Source organism: Erinaceus europaeus, chromosome 11 (assembly GCF_950295315.1).
Source record: "Erinaceus europaeus chromosome 11, mEriEur2.1, whole genome shotgun sequence".
In the NCBI taxonomy this organism is placed as follows: domain Eukaryota; kingdom Metazoa; phylum Chordata; class Mammalia; order Eulipotyphla; family Erinaceidae; genus Erinaceus; species Erinaceus europaeus.
Genome location: NC_080172.1, coordinates 111930211 through 111951067, shown reverse-complemented (window position 1 = coordinate 111951067; position 20857 = coordinate 111930211). Strand labels below are relative to the sequence as shown.

The following is a 20857-nucleotide window of genomic DNA, read 5'->3' as shown; positions in this document are numbered from 1 at the left end:
GATGGCTGGTACTTTCTCATGAATAAATAAATAAATTCTTTTAAAAAATCACCTTATTACTACAATTTCTGAATTCCAATATTTACATACTTCTCAACACAAATAATTGTTTTCCTCTTGTATAGATACCAGAGTTTTCAGTTTACTGATAAAAGTCTTGCTGACATTTCCTGCTTGTGTCCTACTGATCTGCCAGCAGGTGGCAGTAAAATACTGCAGACTGGGGATTTTGTGCTTCAGCGGTCCATCCTGCTTCTCTTTACCCCAAGGCTGTTAAATCTGGAGAATCCCAGGCTCCTTTGCCTAACTATCCTGAGTACAGGGTGCAATTGTAGGGTCAACATGCAGACTTCTGCCAGCAGGGAGAAAGCAGGAAATGGCCTGAGCTCTCAGTGTAGGTCCTCCCCAGGGCCAAGGCCTCCGAGGCTTCATCTCACTGGATCCCACAAGATCAGAGCAATGGAGTGAGCATCAGGCTCCTCCCTTCCCAGGAAAGTGAAGTCCTGCCCTAAGGTCCCTAGCCCAGCAGCCCCAGCCCTGAGGCCCAGCAGGAAGTGTTTGCTTGGTGCCTTTTGTCCAGGTCCAGTGCAGTTTGAGCTGAGTTAACTGCAACAAGAGACTTTGCCTAGAGCAGGAACAAGCTGGATTCTGGAAAGGTCTGTTGGCTGTTGGTGGGAGAGAAGCTGTGCTTCAGTGGAGGGAATAAAGGGAACCCTCCTCACTGAGGACAGGGAGAGCATGAGGATTTAATGCAGCACCTCCTCAAAGCAAAGCTGTGTGGAGGGACAGGATGATGGCTCCTACACTCCTGAGAGCACAGTGCACAGTGAGAAAGCCCAGGCTCAAGGCCTCAGTACCCCCTGCAGTGGGAAGGTTACAGAAATCAAGTAAAGACACAGGTGTCTCTCTCTCTCCCCCTTTCTCTAATTCCCCTCTCAACTGATCCGGTAGAAAGTAAATGATGTATTGAGCAAAATAGAAAGAAAAATAGAATAATTTTTTAAATTGTCATGAGTAGATTAGCATAATGGAATTGCAGAACCAGAGACACCAAATTATCTATTTTCAAAGCCCAATCATACCAGAAACAGGAGCTGAACAGAAACTCTGGCAAAAAAACAACAAAAAAAATCTGTATGAAGCATAAAAGGAAATTTTCCAGATCATTAACAAGACAAAATGGGGTCCTCTCTAATGATTTTGCAATTTTGAAGATAGTCCAATCTGCTTTAGGCTAGATCCATGGTTTATCAGTTACGTCTATAAAGATTTCTTGAAGGGTTACAGGAGAGCAAGTTAACTACTACAATTAAAAATGATCTTTCAGCATTGTATTAGTGATGTGTAGAGTTACACAACAAGAGGGATACAACTTCACACCATTCCCACCACCAGAGTTCTATATCCCAGTACCCTTAACTGGAAATTGCAGTAATTCTCCCAAGGTCATAGATTTGGGTTGACTACTATTTCCATAAATATCTATCTCTAATTTTCCCTATTTTTTCCCCTATGGTCCTACTTTCTCTTCCATTTTAAGTCACATGTGAACCTTTTACTACCTCTGAATTTCCTTTTCTTCATCTCTCTCTCTCCTTCTCCCTCTCCCTTTCTCTCTCTCTTTTCTCTATGGGTCCTGATGGAATTGGGTTTCAGAGTCCTCTAGTCATCTTTTCCTAACATTCCTCCTCCTCTGGGAGTATAGACCAAAATTTTGAAAAATTATCATTGAGGAAGTTGGGCGGCAGCACAGCAGTTTAAGTGCAGGTAGATCCTGGTTGGAGACCCTGCTCCCCACCTGCAGGGGAGTTGCTTCACAGGTGGGGAAGCAGGTCTGCAGGTGTCTTGCTTTCTCTCCCGCCTCTGTCTTTTCCACCTCTCTCCATTTCTCTCTGTCCTATCTAACAACTATGACATCAATAACAACAATAACAATAACTACAATAACAATAAAAACAAAAAAGTCAACACAAGGGAAAATAAATATTTAACATTTTTAAAAAATGAAAAATAGTTATCTTTGGGATGATGCTTTACACAAGACAGAATTTAAAGTAACATGGGCCATAGTTCTGGTACATTACCTCAGCAGAGTTTCACAGACAAGCTGTTGGGGCACTGATGTTCTCTATTCCTGACTTTTAGTAAATAAATATATAAAGAAATGATCAGGTGGCTGCGGACAACATCAAGGTTCCCTGTGGTCTGTGATGGTTCTTAGATGGTCTCTCTGCTCACATTCTTTTCCCTAGCACTACCAGAGATGACAGGTTCTGACAGCAAGATGAAGAGCAAAGGCGAGAGACGGCATTGAGATCCATTTTATTTCTCAACATTTCATGAAAAATCCAGCAAAGAAAATCTCCTGCTTGAACTTCCACGCAAATTACAACTGCAAATCAGATCCAATCACTGGTGACTCTGATTTCACTAGAAAAATGCCCATTTGGTTCTTCAAAGTTGAGAGTCACATGTATTCCCTGCAGGCTGGCTCTGAGCTGGGTCTCCTTTGCTTCCCCATCACAGGGTGATGATGGCAGAGGCAGAGTTGTGTGTGCACATTGAGGGACAAAGCTGCTAGATGTCACGTCCTGTGAGGCTAAAAGACAGCCTCGTGTAGTCACACAGACAAAGCAAGCAGGGTAGAATCATGGGCTCCCAGTTTCTGAACACCATCTTGGCACAGTATTTGCAGTGACCAGTGGTCAAAACGATGGACCTGGGGTGTCCTAGGTCCCTGAGAATCTTTGAGATCTGAATACAAAGCAAATTAAATGTCCCAGACTGCAGAACTCTGTGGGGGCTGAAACTCTCCAGAGGGGCAGGAAACAACTGGAGACACAAATGCTGCAGTCCCGAGGTGCAATGCAGCAGCTTCTCCAGGGTGGCCATGGACAGGTGGTTCCCATGCAGGCTGAGGGAGTTTAGCTGGGAGCAGCTGCTCAGGGCAGGGAGCAGGGCCTCAAGCTGGGGGTCCTGGAGGCCACACTGACCCAGGTCCAGGTGCTGGAGGGTGGCTGCATTTAACTCTAGCAGAGCTCGCAGGGGCTCCCTGACAGAGGTCAGAGGGACTCCCCTCAGACACAGGTCCTTCAGGTGAGTGATATGTGGGCTCTGGAACAGGTGAGTCAAGTCTTCTTCTGTAAGTGTGCAGTTAGTGAGTGAGAAGACCTCCAGAGGGCTGTTATATACCTGGGGAGAGAGACAGAGAGCTTAGAATGGACCACGGGTTGGCAGGAGAGTGTAAGTTGAAAGGGTGGTGGTGATCATACACACTGTTCAAGGTTACTCTGACAAAGTCACCCCCCAAGTAGACCAATGATGTTTGAACTGAGCTCTTCCACCTCTTCCTGAACCTGGGGCTGGAGCAGACAATTTCCAAAACACATTTCCTCATGTATCAGGCAGAGAATGGCACATTTTTCTTTTCTTCCTTTCTTCTTCTTTTCTTTTTTTTTTTTTTGAATGTATGGACTTTGTACATGCTTGTGCTAGAAGAGACTCAGATAGGAGACTCAGAGAAAACTGGTCAGTGTGTCAAACACTGTTTGACATGAATGGGGGAAGCTTCGGCAGTAGCAGGGCTCATGTCTCGATCTTCTCTTTCCCTTAAGCTTCTCTCTGGATCAGTGAAAAAAATAGAATATAGAATAAATAAAATGTAAAAAAAATATATCTCCCCAGACAATAACTTGAGTACACCAGCATATCAGATGTCAGGCTCAGGGAAAAAAAAATAGTAGAATAATCATGGGCCCTTTGGAATATGACTAAAATAGTCCTACTAAATATCTACAAAAGAGACCCCCAAGTCTTCATCTGAATTATTCCAGTCTTTGTGTTAATAATTAGTCAACAATTTGTTTGGCTTTATATGTTAAGTCTTCTTTCAGTTACCAGGTTCCAGATGCTACCATGATGCCATCCTGGGCAGATGACCCCACCAATATGTCCTGGAGCCTCACTTCCCCAGAACCCTGCCCCACTAGGGAAAGAGAGGTACAGACTGGGAGTATGGATCGACCTGTCAACACCCATGTTCAGTGGGGAAGCAATTACAGATGCCAGACTTTCCACATTCTGCATCCCATAATGACCTTGGATCCATACTCCCAGAGGGATAGAGAATAGGAAAGCTGTCAGGGGAAGGGATGGAATATAAAATTCTGGTGACAGGAATGTGTGGAGTTGTATCCCTCTTATGTGATGTTTTTTGTCAGTGTTTCCTTTTTATAAATAAAAATTATTATTTAAAAATGAGTAATTCATGATTGACATACCATTGATCTCAGTTTAATCTTTAGCACCAGCATGAATCAGTTTTGATACATGGTAAGGAAAATTTAATAATAACAACAACAATAATAATAGACTATTTGACCTGAATGAGGGAAGCTTCAGCAGAGTGAAGCAGGTGATCAAGTGTCTCTATCTATCATCTTTCTTTTCTCTCAAGCTTCTTCTGTATGAGAAGAAGAAGAAGAAGAAGAAGAAGAAGAAGAAGAAGAAGAAGAAGAAGAAGAAGAAGAAGAAGAAGTGGAAGAAGAAGAAGAAGAAGAAAGAGATGAAGTATAAAAAAAAAAAAGAAAAGAAAATGGGTATTTCCTGACTGAGGCACCATTGATCTTAGTGTAATCTTTGGCACCTCCATAAATTGGGTTTGATACGTGGTCAGGAAGATTTAATAATAGATTCAACAACAATAGTAATAGAATGAGTGAGACAATGTACTTGACATTCACTTTCTCCTTCACTGTGATTCTGCCAGAGCACAAGCCTACCTGAACACCTGGTCCAGATGGCCCTGCAAGAAGGAGGGAGATTCCAGGTACAGCTCTTGTAGATGGTGTAAGTGCAGGAACACAGAAGTAAATGGGTTGACAGACTGTGCCCGTTTCTCCCACTCTTCTGGGTTGACATCCTTAGGAATGCCGATGTTAAGACTGAGTCTCTGGAGGCTTTTCATCTTGCCCAGAAGTTGACTAAACAGGTGCAGGCCTGAGAATGGCCAGGTGCAGTGTACTTCCACCTCCTGGATACCACACAATGGCATGGCATGCAGAAACCTGTCGTTTTTGCTGGGCAGGGAATATACCGTCATCTTCTTACAGCTGAGATGCACCCCTTTTCTCTCCTGGATCCAGTTCAAGAGGTAGGTGAAGAACTGATCTGTGCGTTTCTGACTGAGGTAGAGGTCTACACACACCTCTAAGCAGGGCACGCCATCCTCATTCCTTGAAGCTCCCTCAGTCACCAGTTCCGTCCTTTGTGAGTCTACTTAGAAGCTGACTCCGGTCCACAAAATATTCAACCCCGTATTCTTGGATAGGAAACCAGGAATGCTGAAAAAAAAAAAAAAAAGATTCCAATGTGTAAACAAATATTAGAAAGTTTGTAGTCTGTTCTCTACTTAAAATTCTACTTTATTTAGGGGGAAAACAATCATAGGGTAGTTCAAACCTCTAACATCCGCTTGACTTATCCACTTAGAACTAAGATAAATTTCCATTTCTTATAAATAGCTCCCTCTCTTTCCTTGAGTTTCAAAATAATTGGTAGTCAGTCATATTCCTAAGTACAATCAGAGGGTAACAGCTTGTTGAATGAAATATTAATAAAGTAAAAAAGACAGTCTAAATTTCAAATTCAAAATAAAATTTACTCAAAGGGGAATCAGGCGGTAGCACAGTGGGTTAAGTGCATGTGGCATAAAGCGCAACCCTTCAGCTTCATTACTCGGGTGAGACCTTTCCTTTCATAGTATACTCTAATTTCATCTCAGGTGGTTCACTTTCTAACAAAGTCCCAAAATCTAGATATACACCAGTTTCTGTGAGAGAGAGCATATATTCACACGTATCCATAAACTACTGCAAAATATATACCTGAAAGCAGAAGTACACTAGAGTTTGCAGTGAGTACCTCCCTAACACTTCCTCTCCACTATTCCAAGCTTTGGGTCCATGATTGCTCAACAATTTGTTTGGCTTTGTATGTTAACTCTCTTTTCAGTCACCAGGTTCCAGATGCCATCAGGATTCTGGTCAGGCTTCCCTGGATTGAAGACCCCACCAATGTGTCCTGGAGCTCAGCTTCCCCAGAGACCCACCCTACTAGGGAAAGAGAGAGGCAGACTGGGAGTATGGACTGATCAGTCAATGCCCATGTTCAGCGGGGAAGCAATTACAGAGCCAGACCTTCTACCTTCTGCAACCCACAATGACCCTGGGTCCATGCTCCCAGAGGGATGGAAAATGGGAAAGCTATCAGGGGAGGGGGTGGGAAATGTAGATTGGGTGGTGGGAATTGTGTGGAGTTGTATCCCTCCTACCCTGTGGTTTTGTTAATTAATCCTTTCTTAAATAAAAAAAGAAGCGCAAAAATAAATAAATAAATAAAATTCTACTTTATATATATATACCAGAGCGCTGCTAAGCTCTGGTGCGAGGGATTGAATCGGGACTTGATGGAGCCTCAGACATGAAAGTCTGTTTTGCATAACCATTATGCTACCTACCTCCACCCTTGAGAGATAATTTCATAAGAAGAAATAAGGGAGAGGGTGGATACAGTTCTTTGGTGGTGGGTACAGTGTGGCATCATATCCTGTGATCTTTTAATCTTGTAACACTCTATCAATCACAAATAAAAACATTTAAAAAGTAATAAAAAATAAGAAGAAATACAGTTGCTTCATACTAAAATAAAATAAAATCTGGTGTATTTCCCCCAAATAAAACACTCTGAGGGTGGAGGTGGGGTGAGGGTGAGGATGGTGGAGAAGGGCCAAGTGGAGGTTGAATTGTTATGTAGAAAACTGAGAAATGTTACACATGTTCAAACTATTGTGTTTTACTGTTGACTGCAAATCATTAAGCCTCCAGTAAAGAAATTAAAAATCAAATCAAATCAAGGAACCAGAGAGATAGCTCATTGGGTTGGATTCCTGCATTCCTACGTGAATGGCAGAAGTTTGAGTCTAGGTAACACATGGTTTTTCTGTGTCAGTGGTGGGGGCACTGGTGCTGTAATGTCTCTGTCTCACCTGTCATCCTATCTGAATTGGAGCAGTGACATTACTCAAGATCTAGATCCCACTTCCACGAAACAAATGAACCAAGAGAAAGGAACACAAGTACAAAGAACAGTTCCCATGGAGGTAGCACCAACAGCTAACAGCTTTCACCTTAGTGCCATTATCTGCCCTGTGAACTCTAAGCCACAGCTATGCAGTGCTCCAGGTCAAACAGTTACAACAAGCAATGAGAAACCAAAACCTACGAATCCTATCACAGTGCTACAAAACTTATGAGCTCTAACCAAAGGGTTAAAATTACATATATGTATTTTAAGTGTTCTTATTTTATTATTTATGTATTTATTTCCTTTTGTTGCCCTTGTTTTATTGTTGTGGTTATTTATCATTGTTGTTATTGGATAAGACAGAGAGAAATGGAGAGAGGAGGGGAATACAGAGTGGGGAGAGAAAGACACCTGCAGACCTGCTTCACTGCCTGTGCAGGTAGGGAGCAGGAGCTCAAACTGGGATCCTTAATCCTGTCCTTACGCTTTGCACAACCTGTACTTAACCTTCTGTGCCACAGCCCGACTCCCATATTTTAAAAGACTTTTTTGTTCTCTTTATTTATTGGATGGAGATGGGTAGAAATCAGTGAAATAGAGAGAGACAACAGCAGCATTGCTTCACCACTCCTAAAGCATCCCCCTGATGGTGGGCATGAGGGCTCAAACCCAGGTCTTTGCAATTCCTCTCCTGGGGATACATCCTAAGGAACCCAACACATCCATCCAAAAAGATCTGTGTACACATATGTTCTTGGCAGCACAATTTGTAATCGCCAAAACTGGGAAGCAACCCAGATGTCCAACAACAGATGAGTGGCTGAGCAAGTTGTGGTCTATATACACAATGGAATACTACTCAGCTATTAAAAATGGTAACTTCACCGTTTTCAGCCGATCTTGGATGGACCTTGAAAAATTCATGTTACGTGAAATAAGTCAGAAACAGAAGGATAAATATGGGCTGATCTCACTCTCAGGCAGAAGTTTAAAAACAAGATCATAAAAGAAAACACAAGTAAAACCTGAAATGTAATTGGCATATTGCACCAAAGTAAAATACTCTGGGGTGGGTGGGGAGAATATATGTCCATGAAGGATGATAGAGGACCTAGTGGGGGTTGTATTGTTATATGAGAAACTGGGGAATGTTATGCATGTAGAAAATATTGTATATACTGTTGAATGTAAAACATTAATTCCCTAATAAAGAAATAAAAATTAAAAAAAAGAAAAATTCCCTAAAGACCCTTTCAAATTCCAAAGTGAAATCCATTTACTACAGTCTAGCACTGATGCCGGGTCTGTTTGTTTCCCCATCACATGGACCTAGTGTCAGAAGCAGGGTTGAGTGCACAGTGAGAAACAAAATTGATAAGATGTCAGTTCTTGTCAGTCTATTGACAGTTTCTTAAATTTCCTGACACAAGACTTGCAGGGTAGAATGATGGGCTCCCCATTTCTGAACAACTTCTCAGCACATTAAGAACATTGACCAGTGCTCACCACAATGGACCTGGAGTGTCTAAGGTCCTTGAGAATCTTTATGATCTGAGTACAATGCAACCTAAATGTTGCAGGCAACAAAACATTCTGTGGGCTGAAACTCTCCAGAGGGGCCAGATAGAGCTCTAGTTTTATCCTGCTGATGCCCAAGGTACAGCTCAGCAGCTTCTCCAGGGTGGCCATGGACAGGCGGTTCCCATGCAGGCTGAAGGATCTGATCTGGGAGCAGCTGCTCAGGGCAGGGAGCAGGGCCTCAATCTGGGGGTCCTGGTGGCCACATAGACCCAGGTCCAGGTGCTGGAGGGTGGCTGCATTTACCTCCAGCAGAGATCGCAGGCACTTACTGAGGGAGGTTAAGGGACTCCCTTCAGACACAGGTCCTTCAGTTGACTGATCTATGGGCTTCGGAACATGTGAGTCAAAATTGTTTTTCTAAATAGCAGTTAGTGAGTGAGAAGACCTCCAAGGAGGTATTAAAACACCTGGGAAGTGAGAAAGAGAGTTTAGGATGGACCATGGGTTTGGCAGGAGAGTATCAGTATTGTGGGAGGTCATAATGTGCTAAGGCTCAAAGATCCTTTTGTCCAAAATTAGTATAATGCTTCTTAATGAATACTTTTCCCTGTATTAATGAACTTGGCTTTGCATTATTGCAATTCCTCAACTATATTTCTTTATTTTCAGGCAGAGAAATTCATACCTTTTTAATGTATAAATTATAGAACATACTAGAGCATACTCAGAAAGAAGTGGTCACCTTTTACAAAAATGTTGATACTTTTACAGCAGCATTGGATCCTAATGAAAGTACTCTCTCAGGCTTCCCTCACACTTTCTATGAACGGGAGCTTCACCATAACCAGGCTGTGTGAGACTACTGTGAGTAATGTCACAGAACTAACCTGGAAAAGGTCCCACAGCATGTATGGGATGGGACCTGACAGTCTCCAGGGCCTCTGTGACACGTCTCCATGCTCAGCATATGTTCTGCCAATTTCCTCATTCCTCAGCTGCAGACTGTTTAGTGCCCTCTGCTTGCACTGTCTGTATATTCACAATGCTGCCTGCTCACAGCTAACAGTTCAGGAATTGGAGGCATAGTGTGGGATCTATTCTTCACAAACCCTTCACTATAGTTGTCTAGTCATCTAAGAGACCTCTTCAGACTGGAACCTGAGAACCAACCACTCTCACTAGACTGAATATTCCACCAAGCATCTGAGGAAGATATTCCTTCCATAACTGTGAAAGTTTGTCCTGTGCCTTCTCATAGTTAAGGTCTGATGGAATATTTAGTATGAGAGAGATGGGTAGGAGTGGAAGAGTGTAGTGGTTATATAAAATGTCCTTCATTCCTGACTCTTCAGTTGTCTCAGGTTTAATCTCTAGCACTTTCATATACTATTATTTTGAGAGGCAATCTGGCCAATAATAACAACAATAAACAATGGTAAATAATAGAATTGTGAAGTAAGAATCTGGAGACCCAGTGTCTCCTGCACAGTTACTCTGTCGGGGACACAGTCCTACCTGAACAGACAGTGCAGATGATCCTTGAGGAAGGAGGGAGATTCCAGGTACAGCTCTTGAAGATGAAGTAGCTGGGAGCATTCACATGTGAAATTGTTGATAGACAGCAACCTCCATTCTGCCTTTTCTGGGGTGGTTGCAGTAGGAATCTTGATGCAGACCACCAGTCTCTTGAGGTTACTCAGCATGCCCAGCAGGTTAGCAAGCATGCGCAGGGTGGAGAATGGCAAGGTACAATGGATTCCCAGCTCCATGATGTCACAGCATGACACGGCATACAGAAACCTGAAATACTTTCTGGTCAGGTAATGTATCCTTACTGTCTTACAGGAAAGGTGCACTCCCTTTCTTTTTTTGGTCCTGTTCAGCAAGTAGGTGGAAAACCTATCAACTTGTTCTTCACCAAGGTAGAGGTCTACACACACCTCCAAGTAGGGTGTGGCCTTCTCTTTCTTTGAAGTTCCCTCAGGCATCAGTTCTCTCTTTTGTGAATATACTTGGAGGTGGGTTCCAGTCCATGTGTTCCAGAACTTCTGCCCAGTGAACTGTAAATCCAGCACTTGTAATCTGCACCTGCTTTGGGCAAAATAGGACACTGATGTAGTTGTAAAAAATGAACACAGTCTTTGACCTATTGCTAACATTTGAAAGAATCAGACAGCGTAAGTCTGATATTATTTCAGCAAGTCACTGCTCTAATGACATTTTAGATCTATTTTTCCCATTATAAGTTATTATTCTCTAAATCAAGGAAATAAAAACTCTATCATATACTTTCATTGTAACTGCAATGAAGCCAAGTTCGATATTAGAAGACTTCTTTTTGCTTGTGTTCTCTCTTTTCCAATAGTTCTATAACTAGGGCATGGAAACTACAGGACTTTCTCTGATGGTGAAATATTTCTTGAAACTATTTAGAGAGTTTCACAAAGATGGAAATGGTAGGGCACATAGTATAATGGTTCTACAAAAAGACTTTACTGCCTGAAGCTTCAAAGTGCTGGTTCAATTCCTTACACCAATATATGACAGCTCAGTCAAGTCATACCAACAGATAAGAAACAAAAACAAATAAGGAGAGAGAGAGATATATAGAGAGAGACCTGTGTGCTCAACACTGGAACTATAGCACTGGCCAAAAGTCAACTCTTGAGGAGAGCTCCCCAGTGGGCTAGGAGGTATTACATTGGCATTAGAAGCCTTGGTTCCTCTCAATGGTCCTCTACTCTCCCTGACCCAGCTATATTATAGGAAACACAGACCCTCTCAGACTATGGATCCTCCTTACCTGGGGGAAACTTTCTGCTTGATCAGGACATCAATTCCATCCATCACAGCTTTGAAACTTGGATTCTCAGGAGCCCTGTCATGAACCAGGGATCCCAGAGGGAGTCTTTCAAAGGGCCAGGACAGCACTATGGCCTTCAGGGTCTTATAGCATCCTTGAATATGTGCTTTCAGAAACAGACTGGGTAAGAGTGCATCAGGTATGTCCTTCAGGGAAGAGATAACCTAGTTGTCATCCTTCAGCAGGCTCTGGATGGTCAGTTGTAGGAGACTGGATGGATTGTCGTAGTTCATATTTGGTTTCCTGTTAGTTACTATGAGAGTTCACAGTCAGAGATCAGTTCAAAGAACCAGAGTCACCAACCTATAGGGTTTCATTCTTTTTAAATTAGATATTTTGATGTGAGATTATAATAGTCATGCAAGTACAATGCTGATATAAAACTGAGGACTCAAATCAAGAAGCAGTGGCATACAACTCTATGTAGCATCTCTTTGCATGCATTAGAGATACCAGTGGCTAGATTTCTTAGCTAATAAGCCAGACTTTCCTCCTTCTGCACCCCATAATGACCCTGGGTTCATACTTCCAGGAGTTAAAGAATAGGAAAGCTATCAGTTTAGGGGATGGGCTATGGAGTTCAGGTTGTGGGAATTGTACCCTTCTTATCCTATCATCTTGTCAGTGTTTCCATTTTATAAATCAATTTTTAAAATTCCAACTAAAAAGGATATCCTATCACCTATTTTTAAAGATTTTATTCAATTATTAATAAGAAACATAGGAGGAGAAAGATCCAGACATCACTCTGGTACATGTACTGCTGGGGATTGAACTTCGGACCTTATGCTTGAGAGTCTGATGCTTTATCCATTGCGCCACCTCCCAGATTACCCTATCATCTATTTTTAAGTTCTTACTTATAAGAATATATGAATCAGTAAATGTATCCCAAAGATAGTAAGCCTTGCATGCATGAGGCCCTAAGTTCATTTCAGTTCTTTTTTTTTTTTTTTTTTTTAACCAGAGCACTGTTCAGTTCTGGCTTATGGTGGTGCTGGGGATAGACTTTGGAGCCTCAAGCTTGAGAGTCTGTTTGCATAACCATTATGCTATCTGCCCTGCGCCCCTCAATTTAATTCTTGCAACAAAAACAACACCTCCAGTAACACAGCCTTTAGCTCTAAGTATGTGACTATAATCTAAAGATAAGGGGGAATATGTGATGACTTAAAATTTAAGAAATTAGAACAAAAACAACAGTACTGGGTGTGAATCACACTGAGGTACTAACACATTATAGTAACCAGGGTTCAAGACCCAGGTCCCTACCTACAGGAAGAAAGCTTCATGAGAGCACAGCTTTCTCTCTCTCTCTCTCTCTCCCCTCACTGTCTCTTGTTTCTTTTTGACTATCAAATAAAGAAAAAATATATTTAAAATGACTGTCAACAGTAGTGGATTCCTTTCCAGTAACTGAGCCCCAGCAATAGCCCTGGTGGCAAAACAAACTAAACACAAATGAAAAGATGGAAAGGGGAAACATAAATCAATATTTGGACTGGTTTTCTGTATTGCTCCAAAGAAGGGACTCAGGAGACAGAGACTGGGAGAGGCATCGGCCAAATCCAGAGTTCCTATTCCTGGATGATAGGCCTGATTTCTCTCTCAAAATTGTACCCATCTGTCAACAAGCCAACAACTGTATTATAAATCTTTTACTTTCCAATTAAAAAAAAATTCAAGAACAGAAAGATAACAAGTAAACACTTAAGATATCAAAGAATAAAATTCCCAAAATTATTTGTCATTTAAAAACCTTGAGGGAAGGGAAGATAGCATATTGGTTATGCAAACAGATCCCCATGCCTGAGGCTTCACAGGTCCAAAGTTCAATCCCCTAGCACAAATATAAGCCAGAGCTGAGCAATGTTTTGGAAAAAATAAGTATTTAAAAATAAGTAAATATGTGGAAAGATGGATAATAAAGCATATAAACCATCACATTTTGGATTAAAATAAACAACTATGAAGAGGCAACAGAAAACTCTGATATCTGTTCATGTGAAAATAGAAAGGGGCAGGGGTAGAGAGCATAATGGTTATGCAAGCAGACTATCAGGCCTGAGGCTCTTAAGTCCTGGTTCAATCCCCTGCACCACCAAAATCCAGAGCTTTGCAGTGCTCTGGGATTTCTCTCTGTGTCTTTCTCTATAAATCTATCTCAAAAATTAAAATAAAATAAAATACTTAAAAGTATGGAAAAATATAAGTATCCCTTTCATCCCTTGTGTATTTTACCATAGTTGAGTTGCCACAGGTGACATGATGGGTCCCTAGCAGAAGAGGGTAACTTACCAGCGGTGATGAAGTTGGCCATATGCTCAGAACTCAGGTCTCTGGAGAACTAACACAAAGACTGTAGAGCTGCGAGATTTTCCTTCCCAGTTTAAGAACCTACCTTTTTATATCCTTTGTAGGCTACACCCTACACTTCCAAATTCTTGGATAATTCCCTTGAGGGAATAGGCTATCTTCTCAGATCCCAGCATCTTTCTCAGCTTAACCCTGATTAAGACCTTCCCTGGTTGAAATGGTTAGCTCTCATACCTATGAGCTAGAGACTAATTGTGGCTGACTCTGAAAGTGATGCATTTCAAGAGATTGACAGAGTTGAAGCCATACAAGCATTCAGTGCTGGGTGTGACATTGGAGAAATTTTAATATGTTCCCACAGAACCCCAAAACATAGAACCAGAAAGTATAATGTTGACCTCCAGGATGATATCATAGTGATTGCAAGTACTGCAAAAATGCGGCTATTACTAATAATTACAATAGTATTATTATTTTAATAACCAAAATTTATTTATTTATTTATTTATTTATTTATTTATTTTACCAGAGCACTGATCAGTTCTGCCTTATGTTGGTATGATTGAATTTATGACATGGAGCCTCAGGCATGAAAGTCCCTTTGCATAACCATTATGCCATCTACCCCCACCCAAATCATTGCTTTTTTAATCAACAGTGTCATCTCGAAAGATACCAAAGCAGATCTATATCTAGTTGCATTATGTTTTTGAAAATCATAGCAGGTGATGTGTGCTTTCATAGAACAAGGTCACTGACATACACTTGTGGGCTGACACAGAGAGAGACTGGGGCTATGGATCAATCTGCCAAAGACATGGCGAGCAGAGAAGCAATTGCAGAAGCCAGAACTCCTCCACTCTACACTCCCAGAAGAATTTTCTCCACTACTGCCTAAGTGGAGCTCTGAACCTCAGTTCCACTGCACCCTGAAACATTTGTCATCGGGACACTATATTTATAGCATCTCTAAGCCATGGTTAAGCGCACACACTATAGTGTGCAAGGACCCGGGTTCAAGCCCTTGGTCCCCACCTGCAGGGGGGAAGCTTTGCTAGTGGTGAAGTGGGACTGCAGGTGTCCCTCTGTCTCTCTCCATCTCTACCTCCCCTTCCCCTCAATTTATCTCTCTCTCTATCTAATATAAATAAATAAATAAATAAATAAAATATAACATCTCTGAAATGGAAGAAATCAGGAAAACACACGAGGAAGACAGGCACTGCCTCACTTATCTGAGAGGGAAGAACGAAAGGGAGGTACACTCAGAAGTAGTAAAAGGCATAAGTGTGATTTGGAAAGGAAGCGAAGGGAGGGTCATAACAGTGAATAAAAGTGGTTAAGTAAATAAATGATAGGTAGATAGGTAGATGAGGATATATAATTAAAGCATGTCTGTGACTTACAAGACCTATTTCCATTTCTGCTGCTGGGTGTGAGGGTAACAAAACTCTGGTGGTGAGAATGTTATAAAATTATACACCTTAAAATAGACCTACGAACTTTTTCCAAAACAGAAACCCCCAATATTCATCTGCAATATTCCAGCCTTTAGGTTTATGATTAGTCAACGTTTTGTTCTGATTTATATCTTAACTCTTTTTTCAGCCACCAAGTTCCAGGTGCTACCATGATGCCAATCTGGCTTCCATGGGCCGAATACCCCACCAATGTGTCCTGGATCCCTGTTTCCCCAGATCCGTGCCCCACTAGAGAAAGAGAGGGACAGGCTGGGAGTATGGATCAACATGTCAATGGTCATGTTTAGTGGGGAAGCAATTACAGAGGCCAGACCTCCCATTTTTGTTTTTTTGTCTGGAGTACCTAGGGTTATATTTAGGAGTTGGAAAGATTACTCCAGAAATATTCTTAGCAGAGAATGGATTATGTATGTACTGTTTCTGTCTTCCTGTCTGCTTCCCTCCCTCCCTCCTTTCCTTCCTACTTTCTTTTATCCCTCCTTCCCTCCTTCGACCTCCCATTTTCTGTACCCCATAATGATTCTGGGTCCATATTCCCAGATGGATAAAGAATGAGAAAGCTCGCAGAGGGTAGACAGCATAATGGTTATGCAAAGAGACTCTCCTGTCTGAGGCTCCTAAGTCCCTTGTTCAATCCACCACATCACCCCATAAACCAGAGTTGAGCAGTGCTCAGGTAAAAAAAAAAAAAAAAAAAAAAAGAATGGGAAAGCTGTCAAGGGAGGGGTTTAGATATTGAGTTCTGGTGGAGGGAATTGTGTGGATTTTTACCCCTCTTATCCTATGGTCTTGTCGTCAATATTTCCAATTTATAAATAAATACAAAATAAAAAGTGATTCTACACTTATTAACTTATAATTTTAAAAATCAACAATGAATAAAAAATAATTAGGTAAATCATCTTGGTATGAAGTCAGGTCACTGAAGAGTTGCAGGTAGCAAACTATGAAGATTGGAGTCAGGATTTTCTTTATTTAATATAAATGTATGTGGCAACAAAATATAACTGAAAATGATGCATGTTCTTGAATCTGTATTGGTGTGTTAGGAATGCCTTTCTTCAGAAAGAATATGTTATTCAGGGAATCAAGTGGTAGCACAGTGGGTTAAGCGCAGGTGGTACAAAGCACAAGGACTGCCATAAGGATCTGGGTTCAATCAGCCGGCTGCCCACTTGCAGTGGAGTGAAGCAGGTCTGCAGGTGTCAATCTTTCTCTCTCCCTCTCTGTCTCTGCCTCCTCTCTCCATTTCCCTCTGTCCTATCCAACAACAATGACACCAATAACAATAATAATAACTACTACAATAAAATAACAAGGACAACAAAAGGGGATAAATAAAGATAAAAAATAAAATAAAAAGAATATATTATTGATAGAAGCTAGTCAAATGCATTAGCACTGCAATGAAAATTAATGAACCTACAGTTTTCTCATGTTCCCATTGGCCTCTCTACTAAAATTTTCACTTGTGAATGTGTCACAGTTCGATTCTATCTACTTCCATGCCAAAGCACATTTTTCAATGATAAACGCTGAATGTAGACATTTTATTCCTTGATATCACAAATACTCACTTTGTTTCAGTTCTTTACTGTTTTTTCAAATTATTATTGGGAGGTTAAATTTGTTGGCACATGGATGCATTTCCTCATTTTGTTCATATAGGTTAACACCTATAACACCCCCCAGGTCCTTCATCTGGACTAAGGACGGAAAGTGCTGGCATGTATGCACAGCCCTTTCCCTGTCTCCTTAGCCAGAGTCCTTTGCTTGGCAACAATACACAAAACCAGTCCAAGTTTCACTTCAAGATTCCCCTTTCCATTTTTATTCATTTATTTGTTTGTTTTGCCACCAGGATTGTTGCTGGGGCTCACTCAGAACCTGCATGTGAATCAGCTGCTCTGAGCAGCCATTATTGCCCCCTTTATTTGACAGAATACAAAGAAACACAAGGAAATGGGAAGGCAAACAAGGAGAGAGACACACTCTGATGAAGCTTCCCTCCTGCAGGTGGGGACTGGGGCTTGAGCTCCAGTCCTTGAGCACTAACCTGTGTGGGTTCAACACAGTGCAGTCACCACCTGGCCATTCCCTTTGCCTGTTTGTGAATCATCCCACATCCACCATGCTCTGTCCATTGTAGTCATACTACTTATGCCATGAAGATGGAATAGCAAGGCTCTGGTATCCACTGTTACAAGAACTGAACCAAGATCCACACACATTCAAGGCTTACTCTATGTCTGGGTAACACTCACTGGATCATATGTTCATTGTAAGGAGGAGTTTCAAAATAGACCATAGGATATTTTCAAGAGAGAACATTCTGATCACACTATGAGCTCCTTTACTACCTAGGACACCTGGCTCATAGGTGTTTCTAATTTCTGTAAAGAGATGCTACCTAGAGATGTAGGTCTTATTGTTTTCCATTTCTAAGAGCAGGGTAGTTTTTTTTAAAGATTTTATTTATTAATTAATGAGAAAGATAGTAGTAGAGAGAGAAAGAACCAGACATCAGTCTGGTACATGTGCTGCTGGGGATCAAACTCAGGACCTCATGCTTGAGAGTTAAACTCTTTATCCACTGTGCCACCTCCTGGGCAACAAGCAGGGTAGTTTTAAGACTACCAAAGATTTATGTTCAAATGCTCAAGAGAGGGCTAGGGAGATAGCAAGATGGTTATGCAAAATAACTCTCATGCCTGAGGCTCCAAGGTCTGGGGTTTAATCCACAGCATCACCATGAGTCAGAGCTGAGCAGTTCTCTGATCTTTCTTTCTAAAGAGAAAATTTTAAAATAAATTAAAACATTAAAAATGAAAATACTTTATAAAATGTTCAAGTAAAATAAAATGAAACTTCATATGGTGGTGTTTCCATTATTATTATTTTTTTAATCCATACCATCTCTGACTGAGAAAGTGTGGGAAATTACTGTGGAGACCATGCCACGATTCTCACTTTGCTGGCACACTTGCTACCTGTGTGTTTAGGTGGTAGTGACACTGGAGAGTGGCTTATGGCTTACCTTGAGAAACATGTCCTCTTCTTTGACTATTCCCACAGGTTTGCTGCCTGAGGAGACAAAAAGGAGCAACTTTAAGCCATCCAGTCTCCTATGACAGGCCAGTTAGAGCCTGCTGAGTGATGACTTGGCCATCTCTTCCTTAAGGGACCTGCCTGTAGAGCTCTTCCTTAATCTGTTTGAAAGCACACACTCACAGACACTGGGAGACCCTGAAGGCTCTAGTGCAGACCTGGCCCTTTGAAAAACCTCCCTGAAGCCCTGGTTCAAGACTTCTTTCCTGAGAATCCAAGTTTCAAAGCTGTGATGGATGGAATTGATGTCCTGCTCAAATAGGAAGTTCCCCCAGGTAAGGAGGATCCATAGTCAGGGACAGTCTGTGTGTCCTGGAGGACAGCTGGGTCAGGGAGAATGGAGACCCATGGGGAGTCCCCAAGGCTTCTAATGTCATAGTGACAGCTCATTGCTCATTGGGGATTTCTTCTCAAGAGTTCATCTCTGACAATTGGTAAAGCATACAATTTGTTTTCCATGATCATCTAATTTCTAGCCGCTAAGATACCTTAAAAAGTATTAGAGCACAAAGCATAAGATCCAGGTTCGAGCCTACAGCTCCCCACCTGCAGGGGAATCACTTCACTGGTGGGCGGTGAAGCAGGTCTGCAGGTGTCTATCTTTCTCTCCCCCCTCTCTGTTTTTCCCTCCTCTCTCCATTTCTCTCTGTCCTATCCAACAATGATGATATCAATAACAACAACAATAACTACAACAATGTCAACAAAAGAGAATAAATAGATAATTCAAAAAAATATTGGAGGTTTTTTTTTGTTTTATATATTCATTCATTCATTCATCCATTCATTCCTTCTTCCCTTCATTCATTCATCCATTCATTCCTTCCTTCCTTCCTTCATTCATTTGCATAGCAGAGCCTTACTCTGTCTGATTGTGGTGTAGGGCACTGAACCCGGACCTTGAAGTCTTATGAATCAGAGTTTTGGGGAGTTGGGCAGTAGCACAGTGGGTTAAGCACATGTGGTGCAAAACGCACAGACCGCATTAAGGTTCCTGATTCAAGCTCCCCACCTGCAGAAGAGTCAGTTCACAGGCTGCGAAGCAGGTTTGCAGGTGTCTATCTTTCTCTCTCTGTCTTCCTCTCCTCTCTCGATTTTCTCTCTGTCCTATCCAACAAGAACTACATCAACACAACAACAACAATAACTACCAAAATAAAACAAGGGTGGCAAAAATGAATAAATAAATAAATATAAAAAATCAGATTCTTTTTGTATCACCATTATGCTATCTCACCACACCTCCTCCCCCTTTCCCCCCTCCCCTCTCCATGTCTTACTGTTTGAGAATATTATTCTCAAAATAAGATTCTTTTTGTATCACCATTCTGCTATCTCTCCATACCTCCTCCCTCCCTTCCCCCAAACCCTATCCATGTCTTACTGTTTGAGAATCAGATTCTCAAAATCAGATTATTTTTGTATCACCATTATGCTATCTCTCCATACTCCCTCCCTCCCTCTCTCCTCTCCCCTCTCCATGTCTTACTGTTTGAGAATCCACAAACTGGGTAGCAGGAAAGAGTCCACCAGGAGTGATGGTCTGGAATTCACTGTGCCTGATGATACAATTAGTGGGAGACAGATAGGATACAGAGAGATAGAGAAATAAATGTATTCTGGCGCATCCTCTCCCTCCTCCACCGCTGCTGACTCCCTCTTCTGCCACTTCTGGTGCTGCTTGTGTGCTGGTTTGGCGTGGACCTGGTTCCTCTTTTGTGAAGAGGCAAGTGAGGAGACCCTGGAGTTCGCCATACCTGACAAAAACCCAAGGTAGGAGTCAAGACTGAGAACAAGGACCACATTAATCTGAATGTAGTGAGTCAGGATAGTTCGGTGGTAAAGTTTAAGAATAAGAGGCAGATACCACTTAGTAAGCTAATGAAAGCCTCTTGTGAATGACAGTGATTGTCAATGAGGCAGATCAGATTCCGATTTGACGGGCAGCCAATCAATGAAACAGATACACTTGCACAGTTGGAAATGGAGGGTGTAGATATAATGTATGTGTTCCAGTCCCAGGCAGGAGGTGTCTACTAAAAAGGGACCCTGCTACTTTACTCCAGAGCTCTGTTTCTTCAGACCAAGAAGACATTCTCAATTAGAAAAGCGCAATTTGGTTCCACCACATCCTGAAAAAGGAGAGCAGGAAGGGGTTAGAGGAGGGTCCTTTGGGTGCTCCTACATGGTGCTAGAAAGCACCTGAGGTGGTGGTGAGACTGCTTTGTAGTCAGTCACCTGTCTTCATGTAATGAAAACATTTACACATGTGCCCACAGCTAAACTGTAAATCATCAATGCCTGTCAAATGAAGATGATAGCAGTGAACATAATAGAATAATGTTTAAAGATGAGACATATACTACACTTCGCCCAACACCAAATGTCTGTGCCTACCTGTGCTCAAATTAAATTCCAAAGTAATCAGAAAGCTACAGCAGTTAGTTGCCTTCCTCCTTCCTTCCTTTGTTTCTTTTGATATGGG

The 20857-nt window shown here is 41.7% G+C and overlaps 2 protein-coding genes and 1 pseudogene across 2 annotated transcripts; 1 reads left to right on the top strand and 2 right to left on the bottom strand.

Annotated features, from left to right (window-relative positions):
- Positions 1-2577: 2577 nt before the first annotated feature.
- LOC103128191 (putative PRAME family member 26) lies at positions 2578-5101 on the bottom strand. The gene is made up of 3 exons (XM_016195192.2): positions 4782-5101; positions 3290-3362; positions 2578-3192 (listed from the first exon to the last, which is right to left on the bottom strand). The coding sequence occupies exons 1-3, from the start codon at positions 5099-5101 to the stop codon at positions 2578-2580; spliced, it is 1008 nt and encodes a 335-aa protein (XP_016050678.2).
- A 3464-nt stretch (positions 5102-8565) lies between these two features.
- On the bottom strand, positions 8566-11451 carry LOC132541478 (PRAME family member 12-like). The gene is made up of 4 exons (XM_060202385.1): positions 11408-11451; positions 10120-10692; positions 9492-9633; positions 8566-8991 (listed from the first exon to the last, which is right to left on the bottom strand). Exons 1-4 carry the CDS (start codon positions 11449-11451, stop codon positions 8566-8568), a joined length of 1185 nt encoding a protein of 394 aa, XP_060058368.1.
- Positions 11452-20136: 8685 nt separating this feature from the next.
- LOC132541477 (small ubiquitin-related modifier 2-like) lies at positions 20137-20439 on the top strand (annotated as a pseudogene).
- The last annotated feature ends 418 nt before the right edge of the window (positions 20440-20857 follow it).

What these genes read in the sequence shown, in the direction of transcription:
- LOC103128191 (XM_016195192.2), bottom strand. Translation starts at nt 5,101, where the DNA reads ATGACGGTATATTCCCTGCCCAGCAAAAACGACAGGTTTCTGCATGCC. An exon ending in CATCTGGACCAGGTGTTCAG is followed by an intron (nt 3,363 to 4,781) that starts GTAGGCTTGTGC and finishes TGTCTGCTCCAG; the next exon opens with CCCCAGGTTCAGGAAGAGGT. An exon ending in TGGGGGGTGACTTTGTCAGA is followed by an intron (nt 3,193 to 3,289) that starts GTAACCTTGAAC and finishes CTCTCTCCCCAG; the next exon opens with GTATATAACAGCCCTCTGGA.
- LOC132541478 (XM_060202385.1), bottom strand. Translation starts at nt 11,451, where the DNA reads ATGGATGGAATTGATGTCCTGATCAAGCAGAAAGTTTCCCCCAG. An exon ending in CATCTGCACTGTCTGTTCAG is followed by an intron (nt 9,634 to 10,119) that starts GTAGGACTGTGT and finishes GTGAATATACAG; the next exon opens with ACAGTGCAAGCAGAGGGCAC. An exon ending in TGCTGTGGGACCTTTTCCAG is followed by an intron (nt 8,992 to 9,491) that starts GTTAGTTCTGTG and finishes CATGTTCCGAAG; the next exon opens with CCCATAGATCAGTCAACTGA.